This window comes from Aotus nancymaae, unplaced genomic scaffold (assembly GCF_030222135.1).
Source record: "Aotus nancymaae isolate 86718 unplaced genomic scaffold, 86718_ANA_hifiasm-v0.15.2.pri h1tg000016l, whole genome shotgun sequence".
Taxonomy (NCBI): Eukaryota; Metazoa; Chordata; class Mammalia; order Primates; family Aotidae; genus Aotus; species Aotus nancymaae.
The window spans coordinates 67,773,119-67,791,547 of record NW_026988428.1 but is presented as its reverse complement, the minus strand read 5'-3'; the positions used below and the strand labels follow the sequence as shown (position 1 = coordinate 67,791,547).

The following is an 18,429-nucleotide window of genomic DNA, read 5'->3' as shown; positions in this document are numbered from 1 at the left end:
TGTATGTAATCAGAAAGATTTCTGACAAAAGGTCCTACATCTGAATCGTGTATCCATGATGTTTTGCAAGTCTGTTTAAAATTTTTAATGAGAAGTTCTTTAATGAGATTTAATGGGCAAACTCAACTCTAACTTGACAATGAGGAAAGTAATTGAATTTTGTAACAGGAGGTTCCATGCGAAGAAGGCTTCGTGACTGGTTGATTCAGCAGCCTACCGATGTCGCCAGATTCCAGGGATTTTGTCTCTCTCTGCTATGACAACTTCAGTGTTGGCTTAATCATTTGGGCTGGTAACAGCATGGATATAGCAATGACTCATCCAGACATGGCATCTAGAGGATGAAGGGAAAACAGTCTTTCTGTAGTGTTTTCCTATCACTGAGGAAGCCTCTCCCTGAAGTCCTCCAGAAGACATCTTCTCGCATTTCCTAAGCTAGAACTGCATCTCAGGCCAGTTCTTGTACTCTGGAGCAGTGGGCTTCTTTTCTGGCACATGGCTAGGTAGAAGGCAGTTCTCAGGGAGATAACAGGGAAGACTGGAAGCTCAGGAGGGAGCCAACAGGATCCACAATAGCAACAAGCAAGAGGCTTTGTGACCTGGCTCCTGCCACGTCTCTGACCTCATCTTTTGCCACTCACGTCTTTGTATGTGACCTTGAAGCTCTACTGACCTAAGTTCTGTTTTTCTGGGCATTTTATGCACTCACTTGTGCATCTAGGACCTCAAAGTGTGCTGCTACCTTTGTTCTAGAATGCACTTCCACATCCATACCTCACTGTCTGCTCATCTTTTGGGGTTCATCTTATGTGTTACCTTGTGGCTCACCCTGAGAATTGCTCCCTCACTCCCAAGGCTTGGATAGGGGCCACTCTTCTATACTCTCAACGCACCTCTACCTGTCCCGTTAAAGTGTTTGTCATGTTACCTTGCAATTGCCTGCTTATTTCCTTGTCTTCACAACTAGAATATGCCCTTGAGGATATGATTTTTTTTTTTTTGAGACGAAGTTTCACTCTTGTTACCCAGGCTGGAGTGCAATGGTGTGATCTTGGCTCACCGCAACCTCTGCCTCTTTGGTTCAAGCAATTCTTCTGCCTCAGCCTCCCAAGTAGCTGGGACTACAGGCGCGTACCACCACACCCAGCTAATTTTTGTATTTTTAGTACAGACGGGACTTCACTACGTTGAACCAGGATGGTCTCTATCTCTTGACCTCGTGATCCTCCCGCCTCAGCCTCCCAAAGTGCTGGGATTACAGGCGTGAGCCACCGTGCCTGGTGAGGATATGATTTTTATCTTGGTCTCTGAGATATTACACTATAATTGAGGCATAGTAGGTGTTCCATAATTTTTTTTTTAGTGAATTTCTAAGTCTATACTCCTCCAAGATCAGAGTCTGCCCAAGTAGTCCTACTAAGGCAAGATATTCTGCCAGTCCTTCATACTACATATAGTCCTCTTTTCAAGGGCAACCCAGAGCAGTTTCTTTAGGAAATCACAGGTCAAGCTCTTGAAAAATTCCTCTTTCTAAACTTCTTCTGTCAGCTACATAACTTCAATATTATTTATTTGACAAGGCATAATTAAAATAAATGTTACTTAGGCCTAATTTACACACAACAAAATGTAGCCACCTTAAGTGTACAATTATATGACACCTTAAGTGTCAATTGCATTGACTAAATTAGATGTCCTTGTAACTGCTACCACAATAAAGATATAAAACCCCTACAATTCACTCTTGCCCTTTTGCAGTCAATCCCCTCATCCCTGATACCCAGGAACCACTGATCTGTGTTTGCTTTGTCTAGAATCTCATGTAAATGGAATCATACAGTATGTGTTTTTTGTATCTATTCAAATCTTTTGTCCATTTTTTATTGTGTCATCTGCCTTCTGCTTGTTGAGTTGTAAGAGTTACTTATTTGTCTCAATGAGTTCTTTGTCCGACATATGTATGATGGATTTTTCTCCCAGTCTATGGCTTGCCTTTTCATCTTCTTACCCCTGTCTTTTGAAGTAGAGAAGTTTTAAATTTTTATAAAATTTAATGCCTCAACTTTTTACTTTGTGTTGCATCTGTGTTTAAATTATGAAAATTTTCTCTTGTGTTTTTTTTTTTTTCTAGAAGTAATATAGCTTCAGCTTTTACATTTAGGTTGCGATCCATTTTGAGTAATTTTTGTATAGCATGTGAGATGTGTGTGAAGGTTTATGAATGTCCAGTTGTTCTAGGTCCATCTGTTGAGATGACTGTCTTTTCTCCATTAACTGGCCACCTTTTTTGAAAGTCAATTGACTGTATATGAGTGGGCCTATTTCTAGACTATTCTGTTCTATGAATCTATATGTCTCTCCTTATACCAATACTACACCATCTGGATTATTGTATCTTTAAAGTAAGACTTAAAATGAGGTAGAGTAAGTCCTATAACCTAGTTCCTTTTAAAATTTCTTTTAGCTATTCTAGGTCCCTTGTAGTTTTTAAAATAAGCTTTAGAATCAGCTTGACTTTAGGATAAACTTCTGTGAATAAGTCTGATGGTATTTTGATTAAGTTCATGTTGAATCTTTAGATATTTGGGGAGAATTGATATCATCATAGTATTGAGCCTTCCAATCTATGATCATGGTATACCTTTCCATTTGTTCATGTCTTTTTTAACTTATCTCAGGAATATTTTGCAATTTCCCATGTATAGGTCTAACATGCAACATATTTTATTACATCAAACTAAGTATTTTATGTTTTTTGATGTTATTTTAAATGCTAGATACATGACTGATTTTTAAATACTCAGCTGGTATACTTCAACCTTGATCACTTCACTTATATTCTAGTGGCTTTTTGTAGATTCCCTAGGATTTTCCATATACACAGTCATCATGCTGTCTGTAAATAAGGATGGTTTTTCTTCTTTATTTTCAATATACATATTTTATTTCTTTTTATTCCTTTATTGCATTGGCTAGGATTTCTAATATGATGTTGAGTAGAAGTGGTAAGAGTGCATATCCTTGCCTTGTTCTCAGTCTTAGGAGAAAAGTATTCAGCTTTTATACAATTAAATATGATGTTTGCTGTAGGTTTTTTGTGTGGATGTCATTTATCAGGTTAAACAAATTCCCTTCACTCCCACTGTGCCAAAAGGTTTGTTTTGCTTTAATTATGAATGGGTGTTGAATTTCGTTGAATAGAGTTTTGGAATCAATTTTGAATCTCCTATTGTTCTCTGAATTGAGTGAATTGCACTGACTAATTTTTTAACATTAAACCAACTCAGCTTCATAGAGTTGCATAGCATTTACCTTAGCCATGCACAGTTTAGTATTCAACAACAGACTCAAGGGGGACTCCATGCAGATTTCTGGTGCTTTTTCTCTTTGTATCTCCTTTTTCTCCAGTACTTTGCCTCATGACTTTCAGTCATCTCACCCTCCTCAATTTATAATTCTGTCTGAGTGAGAATGTCAGATTCTGCTTGCATCTCATCTCTCTGCATAGCTTCTGAAAGTACCTCCAGGGGAAAAAACAGGGTGATCATAGGGGTCAGCTCATTTGTATCCCTTTTCTAAAAGATCACTATTCTGTCCTGAGTATTACTCTGTGCTTCCCTGCATATATATTTTAGTTTATGGTGGAAAAATCCATTACTAGTTATTCTGATACAGTTGAATGTTGAAGTTAGGTATAAGGTAGAGGTAGCATTTGTTCTTTTCTCTAATTCTTTAGCATTTAGTGACTGTTTTCTCTCAGTAAATATTTATTAAAGATCTGTCTAATGCAATGTTTCCTGACCATTTTGGTGGCTTTTTCTTTTGAAGTGGATACTTCCTTGACCATCAGCTCTATACCAGGCACTGATCAGTATTTGATTGTGTTATACCCTCACAGCAGCCTATGATATAGGCACTATATTCTACAAATAAGATGAATGTCTAAAGTGATAGTGACTTATCCAAGATCAGAATGACTGAAATAGAATTCATCTCTGATTTAAGATAGGCTTCTAACTATATGAGTGTAATCTCCTTTTGAGATTTTGATAAAATTATGTTTGGATCTTGTCCTTAGAAATAAAATTATAGACATGTACACCTTAAAATATGTATAGAATTTCAAATGGTTCACAGATCCCTAGTTCCCTTCCACAGATGAGCCTAATCATAATGCCACCAAGAGGACCCCGTATTACTCATTGTCATGTTAAATTTTTGGTGACTTCTGAGCTTTCCCTCTTAGGTCCTAGTGGTTCTATATTACTTTTTACAATTACATTTCAAATCTTGCAAGACCCCCATTCCTCTGCTTGTGACATTGCCCTCAACAGGATCGATGGTGAGCCCATGGGCACATTCCTGCCTAGTATGACCACCTCCCTTCATGCCACCTCTTGCCTTACCACTTCATAACACTTCAGAAACTGATCTTAAGAAGGACACTACATATAGAACTAGTTACACATTTTTCCATAAATGATCATCAGGACTAATTCTATCGTGACTCACTTCCAAGTTTATTTCAGACACCCAGAGCCCAGTCACTTAAATTCATGGTTCCTCATCACAACTGAGTCCTTGGTGCTACCAGGCAACCCTGCTACATCCCCAACCCATTCACTTTCCAGTTCTCCTAAGTGGTTGTTTTGCAGTTTTCCCCTTCCATTTCTTTTCTGTTTCTTTCTTTCTCCCTCCCTCCCTCTGTCCTTCCCTCCCTCTCTCCCTTACTCCTTCCCTCTCTTTCTTTCTTCCTTCCTTCCTTTCTTTCTCTCTCTTTCCCTCCCTCCCTCCTTTCCTTCCTTCCCTCTTTCCTTCCCTCCCTCCCTCTTTTTTCTTTCTTTCTCTTTCTTTCTCTCTCTCTTTCCCTCCCTCCCTCCCTTCTTTCCTTCCCTCCCTCCCTCTTTCTTTTTTCTTTCTTTCTTTTTTCCTTCTCTTTCTTCCTCTCTCTCTTTCTCTCCCTCCCTCCCTTTCTTCCTTCTTTTCTTTCTTTCTTTCCTTTTCTTTCTTGATGGAGTCTTGTTCTGTTGCCCAGACTGGAGTATAGTGCCTCAATCTTGGCTCACTGCAACCTCTGCCTCCTGAGTTAAAGTGATTCTCCTGCCTCAGACTCCCAAGTAGCTGGGACTACAGGTGCATGCCACCATACCTGTCTAAGTTTTGTAATTTTGGTAGAGATGGGTTTCACCATGTTGGCCAGGCTGGTCTTGAACTTTTGACCTCAAATGATCCACCTTCCTTGGCCTCCCAAAGTACTGAAACTGCAGGTGTGAGCCACTGCACCTGGCTACCCCTCTCATTTCTAAGGCCCCTTTTCCCATCCTCACTTTCAGTTGATGACCTTGCTTTCCTTTTCACTGAGAAAATTTCTTCTGATTGCATAGGTGAGTGTCCACTAACTCCCACCACTTCTCAACCACTTGCAGCTGACTTCTGCTTTCTGTCTCTCTCCCACTTCTGTAAACAAATTGTCCTTTCCCAAGGCCAATCCCTTATTTTGGGTCTTAGATTCCTTTCTCCTTTTGCCTTCCCAAAGACATTGCTCTAATTTTTCTCTTTCTACCACATCAATATTTCTTTCTTTCCTACTGAATCATTGCCCTTAGCACACAAACGTATTGTAATAGTTCTCATCATTTAAAAAATCTCACCCTTCATCTTCTTTCAGCCTACTATTTCATTCTTCTGTTCCCCTGGGCATCAAAACTCCAAGAGCTGTTTTTTACCTACTGTCCTCAGTTCTCCCTCCATCTCTTTTCAACTCAATTTTTCTAAATCTGATAGTCATTTCTATGTTCCGCATTGTACTCATCCTACTGACAGTTTGCAACAATGTTGATGTCTCCCTTCTTCTTAACATACTGTTCTCATTTGGTTTTGCAGACCCCACACTCTCTTGTTTTGTTTACCTCACCGTCACTCCTTCTCAGTTTCTGTTGCTGGCTCTTCCTTCTTGTATTGACCTCTAAGCATTAGAGTGCTCTAAGGCACAATCTCTGCACATTTCCTCTACCCTTTTCATCTCCAAGTTCAAGTGCTCTAATCTGCTACTCTGGCTTTAACTACTATCTACCCCAGTGGTTCTCAGCTGAGGGTGATTTTTGCAATGTCTGGAAACACTTTTGGTTGCCACAACTGGGGGAAGGTGTTACTGGCACCTAATGGCTGGAGGCAAGGGAAGCTGCTGAATATACTAAAATCCACAGGACCACACTCCACAACAATAAAAAGTATTCAGTCCAGGTGTGCTAAGGATGAGAAACCTTGATCTACCCAGACCTCTTCTCTGAACTCTAATCTTGTTATGTTTAATTTTCTATTCAACATCCTCATTTGCATGTTTCTGCAAATTAAAAAAAAGCATAATCCACGACGGGATTATGTGTGAATGCTTTAATGGGAGGATGAACCCAGAACCATGAGAGGAAGAGAAAAGGAAAGTGATACAGGGAAGGACAGGGTGCAGATCCAAGGAGAAGAGTTACCAAACTGTTCACTGCTTCAGGAGTTACAAAGAGACACAGCCTTTTCATTAGACCATATGGTTGCTTGGCCATGAAAAGAATAAAGGTAGAGGGAATTTACTGATGAGCTCCATCCTAGCTTGCATCTCCACTGGGCAAGCTCCTCTTGGTCCATTGAGCTAATGCCCCCCTAGGTTTGCGTTGCTCACCTAGGCCTTTTTGCAGTCTTGAGGAATCCAGAATCCACTCCTTGCAGTGCTGTGAGCTTCAGGAGGCAGAACTCTGCCGCCCACAGAGTTGACTTCTCGAGCAGCACCTACAATAGGGCAACTGGCCACAGGACAAGACACTGGTGAGCTTGAGAGAATCTGAGGAGAGACCTAAGCTGCCCAATACAGTGACAACTAAGACACACAAGGCCTCAGACTTCAAGGAGCTCACATTCAGGTTGGAGCGAAATTGTTTGGGGCACTCCTGCAGCAAGTGATGTTACCATCCATTTGGTTACTAAGGCCACAAGCCTAGGAAACAGTTCTAAAACGTTTTTTTCCTCACATCCCAAATTCTGCCATCTCTATTTAAAAAAGTAATTCTCTCCCAAAAACTCCTTATAAGCTCATCACAGTCTCCATAGTTTAAGTCATCATTGCTCATGCTGCTTAATAACCTCCAACTTTGTATCTGGTTTCTAGTAGCCAGAATAAGCTTAAAGAAATCATATTACTATACTGATGCATATCTTCCAGTAGGTTCCCATTGTTTTCAGAATGAAATGAATGATTCTTACCATAGCCTGAGAGACCCTGCATGATCGGGGCTCTGCCTGCCTTTCTGACCTACCCTTCATGACATTCTTTCTTGGTCACTTCTTTCTGGCCATACTGGCCCTCTCATTTCCTGAATATGCTGTCTGTCCTTGTCTTGGAAACTTTGCTCTTACATCAGTCCTTCTCATCTTCCTGTTGCTTGCTGTCTCTTCTTGATGTTTTTTGTTCAAATGTTACTTCCGCACAGAAGCCCCTCTTATCTGCAAACCTCTATTTGTCACTTGCTATCCCTGTTTCTTAATTTCCTTTATCTAACATTATAATGCATGATATATGTGCTTGTTGTCGGCATCTCCCACCAGAATATGAGCTCCATGAGGCCTGGGACCTTATATGTCTCCATTAAAAAAACTGTGTCTCCAGTGTGAGGGCAGTGTCTGGCCCATAGCTGGGGCTGAGCAAATATTTGTTGAATGAATAAATATCTTTAGATCCTTACCAAAGGAATACTTGCGTCAAGAATGCTGAGTTCCAGTTGGGCAGGTGTGGTGGCTTGTGCCCGTTGCCCTTTCAGCTACTTTAGAGGATAAGGTGGAAGGATTGCTTGAGCCCAGTACTTCAAGGTTTCAGTGAGCTATGATGACACCAGTACGCTCTAGCCTGAGCAACAGAATGAGACTCTGTCTCGAAGAAGAAAAAGGAGGAGGAGGAGGAGGAGGAGAAGGAGAGGTTCCTAGCTCACAACTTTCTTCCAATCCCTTGGAGGTACAGTCCTGATGTAAACACATCTATCAGAGATGTTGAAGATTTCCTAATATACCCACCAAGAAAACCCTGAATTTAGGAACCTGGTATCCCATCTAGTCTGTGAATCCCTTCTAGTAAGGCAGTCTCCAAATGCTGAGTCAGGACACCTGCATTCACATGAAGCTTTAAATGTCTTAGGGACGTTTAAAGGAAGGCAGTGGTTAAAGGAAGAGGTACAAAAGCAGGACAGAGAAAGAGAAGAATAGTGCTCAGTAGCTCAGTAGTGCTAGGATATGGTGGGAAAACCCTTGTCTAGTAGGGTTATCCCCAACAGGATTTTAACTGCAGCAGCAGCGGCAGCAGCAAAACCAAGAGACTTGACAGTACTTCAGCCAGGAGCTTCATATTTATATCTTTGCTTTTAGTTTTAAAATTTTCAGAAAGATTATTTATTTGCACTAGAGCAGCAGTGCAGAAAGGTAGGGATCCCTGGAGCTGTTGATATTGAGGGATATGCGTGTGGAAGGTGGAAAAAGGGCTGAGTTTAATATGGGAAGGAGGAGTATATGAGAAGTTATTGTTCATGAAAGAAAAGCTGGGGTATGGATCTGAAGGAGGGGAGGGAACATACACTTTTGTTTTTCTGAAAGGAATGCTGGCGTCTGAATCTGGAGGAAGGATTTAACTAGTTCCAGACAGGGACTGTTGCACTGCCCGGGCATTCCCGCAGAGGCCCCGGCTTTCCACTAGCCACAATAGAGCGGGGAGGATGCAATCATTGGCTTTGATTAAGGAGGTGGGTGGTGTAGGCGGGAGGCAACGCGAATCGCAGTGGTGAGAAGGGTGGTCCCAAGGCCGCGGGAGAAGCCAATCAGCCGCGACGCTGGGCTCTTGCAGCCTCCTTAGAGACTCCGCAGCCCTGGAAGTACCAAGCTGCCTGCTGCCTTTTCTAGCGCTGCAGGCGCGGAGATGCAGCGCCTCTGGGGGCGCAGCTCCAGCCGCACTCATAGGGCACGGCGCACGCCCCCGGCTCCTGCTGCCATGCGCCTCTGCGGGGGACCCTTTGGGAATAAATTGCAAGCTTTGAAAGTGGCCTTGTGGAGGCACTAGGCTGGGGAAAGAGGCTGCGGGAGGAGGGACATAGGGTGGGAGGTGAGTAGGCGACTTGCTTCTCAGATTATTCCCAATTAGCACCAAGTTGGCAGACAACCCCACAAACCTACGAGGCCTTTGGTCCCCCACAAGTCACATTCTCTGTATTTCAGAATAATCGGATTGTAAGAAAACTTCAAGTCCCATGGTAGGTTAAAGAGGGACAGGCTCTTAGCACCGCCGCCGCCCAGTAAAACTACATGGAACGAACCCATGGATCCTCAAGTGCACAGCTCTGCCCAAAGTCTGCAGCTTTGCGAGTCCAACCGGCGGGGGGAGGCTGGGTGGACCCCGAAGAGAGCAAGGGCCTCCTTGGGGGAAGAGCGGGATGGGGCGCAGAGCAGTGCGATCGAAGAGGGTTACTGTGGGACTGCACAAAAGCAAACCCATCGGAGGAGTTTTGCCAGAAACACCACCGCCTGCATTGCGTCGGACCTGACCATTTCCAATGTGAAATACCCGGGGAAGGTCGCGCGCCGCTAGGGGCCGTGCGTGGGCGGGGCGGTGGGCCACAGGGGAAGTAGAGTTAGTGGTCGGCTTTTCTGGTAGGAGAGGCAAAAGCTGTGCTGGCGAGGGTGGGAACTGAATGACAACCCCGCGCTCTTGCAAACCACCCCCTCATATTTTCCATCCACCTCCTCGCTCCTGCCCTCCCCCGCCCTCCCCAACCCACGCCCGAGTGGGCCAATAGCTGCTCGGTATTCCAGGCGCTTTCTCAGGTTTCTGCTGATCTTGCAGCGCCCAGAAATGGACCGAGCGGACCCGCCGCCGCAGGCACTCTGCCCGACTCCAAGCTCCTAAGGGCTCCCGGCGCGCCGCGTAGCCTCGGCGAGGTACGCGCAGGGGTGCAGAGAGCGAAGGGAACTGGAGAGCCATGTAGATCCAGGCTCCTGCCCGCTCGCCTCCTTCGGGATCGAATCAAGGGCTCCCATAGTGTTAGGAGGGGGCGAGAGTGCTGTTTATCGTCATTTGCCTCGGAGCTTCGGGAGAGGGTGGTATTTTGCTTTTCCGCCCCGCATCCTCCGGAACTCCCTGCACTGGAGAGAGGACGGCGTCTCCAGGTTGCTGGCAACCAGTGAGGATTGGGGTAGGAAATGAACATTTTCGCCGTTGCTGCTCCGTAACGCGATTGTCCAACTGAGAGGGGCGTCGGACGAGCGGACCAGGGCGGCTAGTTTGCCCGGCGCGTCTCGGATGCTGGCTGCGGTGGCCGCCGGGGCTCCTGCCAGGGCACTGCAAAGGCGACCTGCCGCATTCCCACGCGGGCTCTCCGCGGACTCAGCACCGCCCCTGCGCCAAGCAGGCCGGCCAGGTAGGGGGTTCCCCAGCTCTGGGCCGCAGAAGCGGGGGTTGGGGCGACGGGGTGGGGGAGGCCGGGGGTGCAGGGATGCTGCCCGGGACCCGGAGCTTCCCCGGCGTCTCTCGGCGCTTTTCCGATCTCTAGTTTAACGAAGTTGTAAACAGATCGGCTGTTGGGCATTGGGGAAAGTGGGATGGAAGAGCCCCAAACTTGGATTTCCGGGTGTCTGCGTGTCTGTCTGTCCGTGTGTGTGATAACCCTAGCAAACGTCCAGTGCTTTCTCAAGCTAGAGGTCTGTGTTCTTCGGTGTCTGTAGGTCCGTCCCATCGGAATGCTTCTGATTTTCTACCCACGTATCACTTTCTATTTCTCTGCAGCGTCCATCGATCGCCCTGGTGGGAGCTTAGAAGGCGTCAGGCGAAGAGGGGTAGGAGGGGGTAGAGCCGAGGAGAAGCAGAGAGGGTGGCAGGCGTGGGGATCTGCTGAGCCGGCACTGCACCGGGTCCTAGAAAGGCTCTCGGAGGGGAGGGGAGGCCAGGGCTACCCCCGAAGCGATGGCCCGGTCCGCTAGAACAGCACTGCGTTAAGGCACCTCGGATGAGTAAAAAAAAATCTTAAAAAAGAAAAAAAAAAGAAAGAAAAGAAAAAAGCCAACAACCCCCCGACCCAAATCCAACCCTTGGCAAAAAGCTGCACCGGCCAGCAGCAAGGGGGATTCCAAATTGAGTCAAAAGCAGAGTGGAGGGGAAGGCAGCGAGAGGCGAAGTCGCAGATCTCCCGACCTGCTCGCTTTGAAGCCCCTCCCCCTGGGCGTGAGGGAGACGCGCACTCCGGTGGGGGGGCCGCTTGGGTCCCCCCCACCCCGGCTCCTGGCTCTTTCCCACCCCGGGCTCTCTCCTGGCCTCCCACCCCCCGCGCCCGACTTCCACCATGACGGTGATGTCTGGGGAGAACGTGGACGAGGCTTCGGCCGCCCCGGGCCACCCCCAGGATGGCAGCTACCCCCGGCAGGCCGACCACGACGACCATGAGTGCTGCGAGCGCGTGGTTATCAACATCTCCGGGCTGCGCTTCGAGACGCAGCTCAAGACCCTGGCGCAGTTCCCCAACACGCTGCTGGGCAACCCTAAGAAACGCATGCGCTACTTCGACCCCCTGAGGAACGAGTACTTCTTCGACCGCAACCGGCCCAGCTTCGACGCCATCCTCTACTACTACCAGTCGGGGGGCCGCCTGCGGAGGCCGGTCAACGTGCCCCTGGACATGTTCTCCGAGGAGATCAAGTTTTACGAGTTGGGCGAGGAGGCCATGGAGAAGTTCCGGGAGGACGAGGGCTTCATCAAGGAGGAGGAGCGCCCTCTGCCCGAGAAGGAGTACCAGCGCCAGGTGTGGCTGCTTTTCGAGTACCCGGAGAGCTCGGGGCCCGCCAGGGTCATCGCCATCGTCTCTGTCATGGTCATCCTCATCTCCATCGTCATCTTTTGCCTGGAGACGCTCCCTGAGCTGAAGGATGACAAGGACTTCACGGGCACCGTCCACCGCATCGACAACACCACGGTCATCTACAATTCCAACATCTTCACGGACCCGTTCTTCATTGTGGAAACCCTGTGCATCATCTGGTTCTCCTTCGAGCTGGTGGTGCGCTTCTTTGCCTGCCCCAGCAAGACGGACTTCTTCAAAAACATCATGAACTTCATCGACATTGTGGCCATCATTCCTTATTTCATCACCCTAGGCACCGAGATAGCTGAGCAGGAAGGAAACCAGAAGGGTGAGCAGGCCACCTCGCTGGCCATCCTCAGGGTCATCCGCTTGGTAAGGGTTTTTAGAATCTTCAAGCTCTCCCGCCACTCTAAGGGCCTCCAGATCCTGGGCCAGACCCTCAAAGCTAGTATGAGAGAGCTAGGGCTGCTCATCTTTTTCCTCTTCATCGGGGTCATCCTGTTTTCTAGTGCAGTGTACTTTGCCGAGGCGGAAGAAGCTGAGTCGCACTTCTCCAGTATCCCCGATGCTTTCTGGTGGGCGGTGGTGTCCATGACCACTGTAGGATACGGTGACATGTACCCTGTGACAATTGGAGGCAAGATCGTGGGCTCCTTGTGTGCCATCGCTGGTGTGCTGACAATTGCCCTGCCCGTACCTGTCATTGTGTCCAATTTCAACTATTTCTACCACCGAGAAACTGAGGGGGAAGAGCAGGCTCAGTTGCTCCACGTCAGTTCCCCTAACTTAGCCTCTGACAGTGACCTCAGTCGCCGCAGTTCCTCTACTATGAGCAAGTCTGAGTACATGGAGATCGAAGAGGATATGAATAATAGCATAGCCCATTATAGACAGGTCAATATCAGAACTGGCAATTGCACCACAGCTAACCAAAACTGCGTTAATAAGAGCAAGTTACTGACCGATGTTTAAAAAACGAAAGCAAGCAAACAAAAAAGCCCCACTTAGCAGCTCAAAAGACTTAAAAAAAAAAACAGAAAACCTAGTGACTCATGTCACACTTTGTAGATACTTTACTAAGTAGACTTCTAATGCTCTGTTTAACTGTCAATGCATTGTTGCATTGAGGATTTTGGGGGTGGTGAACCAGAAGCTTTCAAGATCCATGACAAAATGAACTATTTTCCTGTTATTAAAAAAAATGGGAAAAGAGAGAATATTTTCTAAAGCTGGCTTAAAAAGATTCAGTCCATGAACTAGTCTAGGTGAAATAAGAATCACATGCTTCCCCAAACTGAAACATTTTTAATCCTTTGACTTCTTTAACTTTTTTAAAAACTCAAAACCAGATGATCACTTAGAAATATAAAATTGAAATCTGTATGGGACTCTAGTAAAAAAAAATCTTTGCAAACTGCATAGCACACTGAAGACAGTGCATCAGATGTATTATATGTAAGATGATAGACCAGCCAAAATGGGCAATGAACAGATATTTTTATTTTCATCAACTGAACTCCATATTACAAGGTGAAAAAAGAAAGCTCCAATTACTTAAGACTGGTTCACAAAGCACCTTATAAATCGGATACTGGTCCTGATCTGTAGGGATTTCCCCCTGGGCTCATCCTTTTTCTAATTTATATTATTCTCTAATAAAAAGATAACTGAATTAACTTAATTGATTCATCTGCAGTGCTGCTAAATTTTCTCAACTGCAGATGAGCCAAATACAGGTCTTTTCTCACCAGGCCTGCACTCTGATCCCTGGCTTTTAGAACTGGATGTAAAACCTTAGTCTCCTTATTGCAAGAGAGCACAAATGAAGTTAAATGTAAGCATGTTTGAATCTGATACAATTTATTTTATAATCGCATGCTGAGAAGTTAACCCAGACAATAGGGCATAAGCTTAAGTTGAAATTGATTCTTCTGAAAATAGATCCTTTCATTTGCATTCACCAAAAGTGCACTCCTCCATTTATTAACTATTTTATTAGTAAATAAAGTACTGTATTTAAGTGCATATGTTAGTCAGATGGGAACAATAACTTTTTGGAGCTCAAAGCATGTTCTCTTATTCAGCATTATGGCCTATTTGACTAAGATGTACCTTGAATTAATTAATGCATGATTTCAGTAATAAAAATTTAAAAAGTAATAAAAATTACAAGTCTGTGGGATGAAAGACCCAATAGAAATTTTGGGGGGTGGGGGTGGGGGCACTCAGTCAATTTTCCTGCCTTTGCTCAGGGAAATACCAGGTTTTTGTGCAGGTGTAGGCGGAGAGAGGACCAATATGCCCATCCCTTAAAGGGAAGTTACATGAAAAATTAAATAAGTCATCAAGGTATATATAGCAACACCTAAGAACAAGTATTTTTTCTAGCTGAAGACAAACACAAGCAAAACAAACAAACAAAAAAAGGTGCAATCCTGCATGTTTTTTGGTGCATTCTTAGGATATAAATGAAAATATTTCTCTATTGTATGCATCCAAAGCAGAGCTGAATTTTTTTTCTTTGCAGTCATGATTTGAAGTCTGTAGAGACTTCAGCCCTCCCCTTGAGGCTCCCTGAAGAAACTAAACCAATTGATTTAATAGTTGCTTAGTGCCTTTATCCTGTACCCACAGTGAACTGCAGAAAGTGCCTCCTTAACACAGCTGAGAAGTTAGGTAACAAAAGTGGGGAAGGGTTGGGGCACAGACCTTTTGCTTTTTCTTTTTCCATTCTCACGCTCTCATTTCACCACTGTGAGAAGACCACACCACCCTAAACCCTGGAGAGGAGAGACCCACGAGGGTGCTGTCTCTCTGGCCACCTACTGGCGTTGGTCCCTTTGACAGCCTGACGCTGGATGTGAACTGAGACCCATCTTTGAACTGGTCATGAACTGTGAACTTGTTTTTTCCTCTTCTCTACCAGAAGCCAAGATAAACTTTTTGGGAATTTGTTTCCTATCGAGGGCCACTTTGGACACACAAGGCTTCCTCACGTCCAGTGTAGTGTTCCTGGCACCTTTCCTTATTCTTTCTCTGTTAGCACAGCACTTTGCAAATCTCTCTGATGGTCCGATCTTTTCAGGCATCATTGTGGATGTGGGAACACTCAGTTCATGATAACCTTTCCTAGGTTTTCCCTCCTGGTCTACCCCTTCAGATATGTCCTATGATGCTCCTATGATCTTCCCACCTGGCAGTCACTTCACAGGCTGAGCTGCCCTAGTCACCCAGCCCAGAGAATGGTGGGGATCCCGTTCCTGGCTGAAAGAGAGCCACGGAACACAAGCGTCTGGAGCTCGGCAACTGTCCACCCATGGAGAAGCACTGACAGCCTTTTTAAGGACTCTGAGGTGGGGAATCTTCATTCTGCAATTACCATGTGGCTGTCTGTTACCTGACATTCTGGCCCAGCTTCTTCTGAAACTCTGTCCTGTTTCTCCCACCCCTTTCCCCTATCCTGTCCTAGAACTAGCAGTGAGGCACTCACCCTAGAAACTCGAGTTACACCATTCTGGCTAACTCTATCGAAAGAAAGAACACGGACATCTTATTTTCCTATGTGACTTCTGTGAATCTGTAACACGAACACAACACATATTGTGGAAGATGAGGGGCCAAGAACTGCACAGCATCTGACTACAGGGCATTAAACCCTCCCATGTGGTGTCTTTCTTCTCGTCTGAACCTTAACTCATTCTGGCGATTCCTTTCCTACTTGCTTAAAAATCCCCAATTAGGAAAAAAATGCCAACCTCTCCCCAGTCCCGGGGATATCTTGATATTTCATTTTGACTTTGAGGCCTAGTGCACACAGAACTTGAAACACCGCACTCTGTCAACAGCAATAATCCACTCAGTACTGTGGGATGGATGGGTTAACGGATGAGAAAATGGGACCAAGACTGACTTTGGCTACGTGGTATGCTCACCGTGGTTACACCCTGGACTGGTTGATTCTTCTGCATGTCATATAGAAAAAAAGTGCTGCATGCGGTGAACCTGTCAGCCTGGGACTGGGGATGAGTTGTTGTTATGAGTTTGGGATGGTGTGAGGAAAATGAATGCTGCTTAGCTCATCTGTAGCTCATTGCAATGAATTCAGTAAGAATGGAGTACAGGGAGTATCTGTGTAGCATAAGCATGCAATGTTTGACCAAGCTCTTACCCCCTGCACTGTAACGTGTTGAAATGTCTTTGTAGACCTGAAGGTGCACTTAGCGAAACTGCCTATTAAGGGATGACTATTTTTTGGTTTACTTTTTCATATTTATTTTAGCAGGCTTTTTACCTTTTCTTCTCCTTCCTAGGCATTGAGCTCTAACAGCTCATGTCCCGACTATGTGTTTTCTCCAGAAGGAGAAGACTTCTGATATGCTGATAGCCATAACTCTGCTCTTCCAGTCTACTGGGACCCTAGTTCAATAGGGTGGGAATGGAAGGGTTGGTCACACCAGGGCAGTTAGCCATCCCAGAATCTCTGAAGTGGTTAACTCACCTGAAGTGATCTGAATCAGAGAGACCAAAGACATTAATTTTTTCTGTCCTCAGATTTCTAGAAGACAAATTCTAGCTAGGAAAACATTCTGCTTTTGCATCTCCCTTTTCCCATTTGTGCACAACTCCCCTTGCACCCCCTGGAGACTTGAGTTCTGATTTTCAGTTATATGAGTTCATTGGGAATGTGTTCATGGGTGAGTCTTGCAAAATCAGATAAACCAATAGCAAGCTCTTCTCCAGGATTCTGGCCAGTGGGCAGCCATGTTCTTGAAATGGAACTGTAGGGCAGGTTTCGATTCAACTATGGTGGACCTAAAGCACAGGTGGTATCACAATCCTGATTCACTTGAGAATTAAAAAAAATACATGTAAGTGGTAAATGAGGAGTACATTTTTTAAGTAGAAATTTGGTTTTAGTCTATAAAGGGTCTTCTTCGTGGTGTGTATAGTGACACATTTTTCAAATTAGTTACCATTTAAAAGTGAATAAAAATAGTTTCCTAGCCCTCCCATTTAATATAGGAGACCTCAAAACACATGCTTTTAAACAATTTTCCATTTTAATTCTTAGTTTGGTAGATTGGATTGAACAGAAAGGAGAAAGAACATTAGCAGAAGGCACTTTCCCATTTTCTTCCAGGAATGACTTATTCCTGGGGTGGTGAGAATTGGTGGGTGGTAACCATCCATAGTATAAAATTGTTAGAAAGAATATAAACTGCCAAACAAGCATGTTATCTTCAGGCTTTTCCAAGCAAGAATGAAGTCTTTTGATGTTTACGTTCATTTTAAGAAGACAAACAAACGAAAATTTTAATATCAGACACAACCCAAGTTGAACTGTGATCTCAGGAGGTGATCTCTCATCCTCCATGTGGCACATTATTACTTGTATTTATATCATGGAACTTCAGGGTATATGTGAACATGTCTAGCATGACTCAGGTAAACCTTAAAAGAATGTATGTTACTTACCATTTTTGTAAAGAAGCAAATAGGAGCTGAATTGTTAACCAAAACTGTTCCATTACCTTGGGTCACTGTGAAAACTAATTCAGGGTATAGATTTAAAGTTTAGAAGCCTTGGGATTAAATGCCAGCCTCTTTGCTCAGGCAAAAGGACCGTGGGCTTTCTTGGGAAGTCCAGCATGTATGTGAGGGGTGAGGCCCTGCTGACCTCAGGGCTACTAGCTTTAAGGAGATGAACCCTAGTCACAGTGATTTTCATTTAGGAGCTAACTAGGAGTTTACTTTTTATGATTTGAAACTTCAAAGAGTATAGAAAACTTTTGTACCACAATCAGAAAAGAAGAAGAAATGGTATATGGAAAGAAAAGAAAAGAAAACGAGAGATCTCTTGTGAAATATTCCAGGTCAAAGTTGTCTCCTCTCCAAACCTTGCAGAAGCACCTTTCTTCTCTTCAGTGCACTGTTTTGGGACTGTTTACGCAGCAGCTGTAAGTAGACCACATGGACTCCATGTGACATGCCTCTAATAGTAAAGATAAAGTATTGCTGAGGTTAAAAATAAAAACAGTAGTATTAATTTAAAGTGCACCATCAGGACAACAAACCATTTAAGCTGAAAAAGCGCTGTTTTATTTCTTGAGTTTGCCAGTTGCCTCCACCTTGAGTTAAGGACATGTCTCATCTTCACCTACTGTGCATTTTCCCTTCTCTAACTGTGTAATATGTCAGGTCAAGGACATTGAATGTTATGAATTGAGAACCTAATTGATGCGCATAGTTTTCATCTATGCAATTTTACTTGCTTCTGTCACTTTATGATCTGTTCATATTTGGCATCAATTAAAGATAATTTTTAAGGATCTTATTAAGGAATATCTTGGCTGGTTATTTGTCTCTTGTTTAACTGGTCTTTTGGGGGCTCTTTTCTTCCACCTTCTTCTATGGGGTCTCTTTGAATAGTGTGATGAATCCAAGATCATGAAACAGCCTTGTTTCCTTTGGCCCACATAGTCTGTATCTGCTGTCCAAGGACATACCCTAGGTTTACATTTTGAGGGTAAATTCAGTTTGGTCTCAGGTAAGA

At 44.6% G+C, this 18,429-nt stretch overlaps 1 protein-coding gene across 1 annotated transcript; it reads left to right on the top strand.

The window, feature by feature from the left end:
- The first annotated feature begins 11,360 nt into the window (after window positions 1-11,360).
- KCNA1 (potassium voltage-gated channel subfamily A member 1) lies at window positions 11,361-18,210 on the top strand. Its single transcript, XM_012455915.2, has one exon. The coding sequence runs from the start codon at window positions 11,361-11,363 to the stop codon at window positions 12,846-12,848; it is 1,488 nt and encodes a 495-aa protein (XP_012311338.1). The 3' UTR covers window positions 12,849-18,210.
- The last annotated feature ends 219 nt before the right edge of the window (window positions 18,211-18,429 follow it).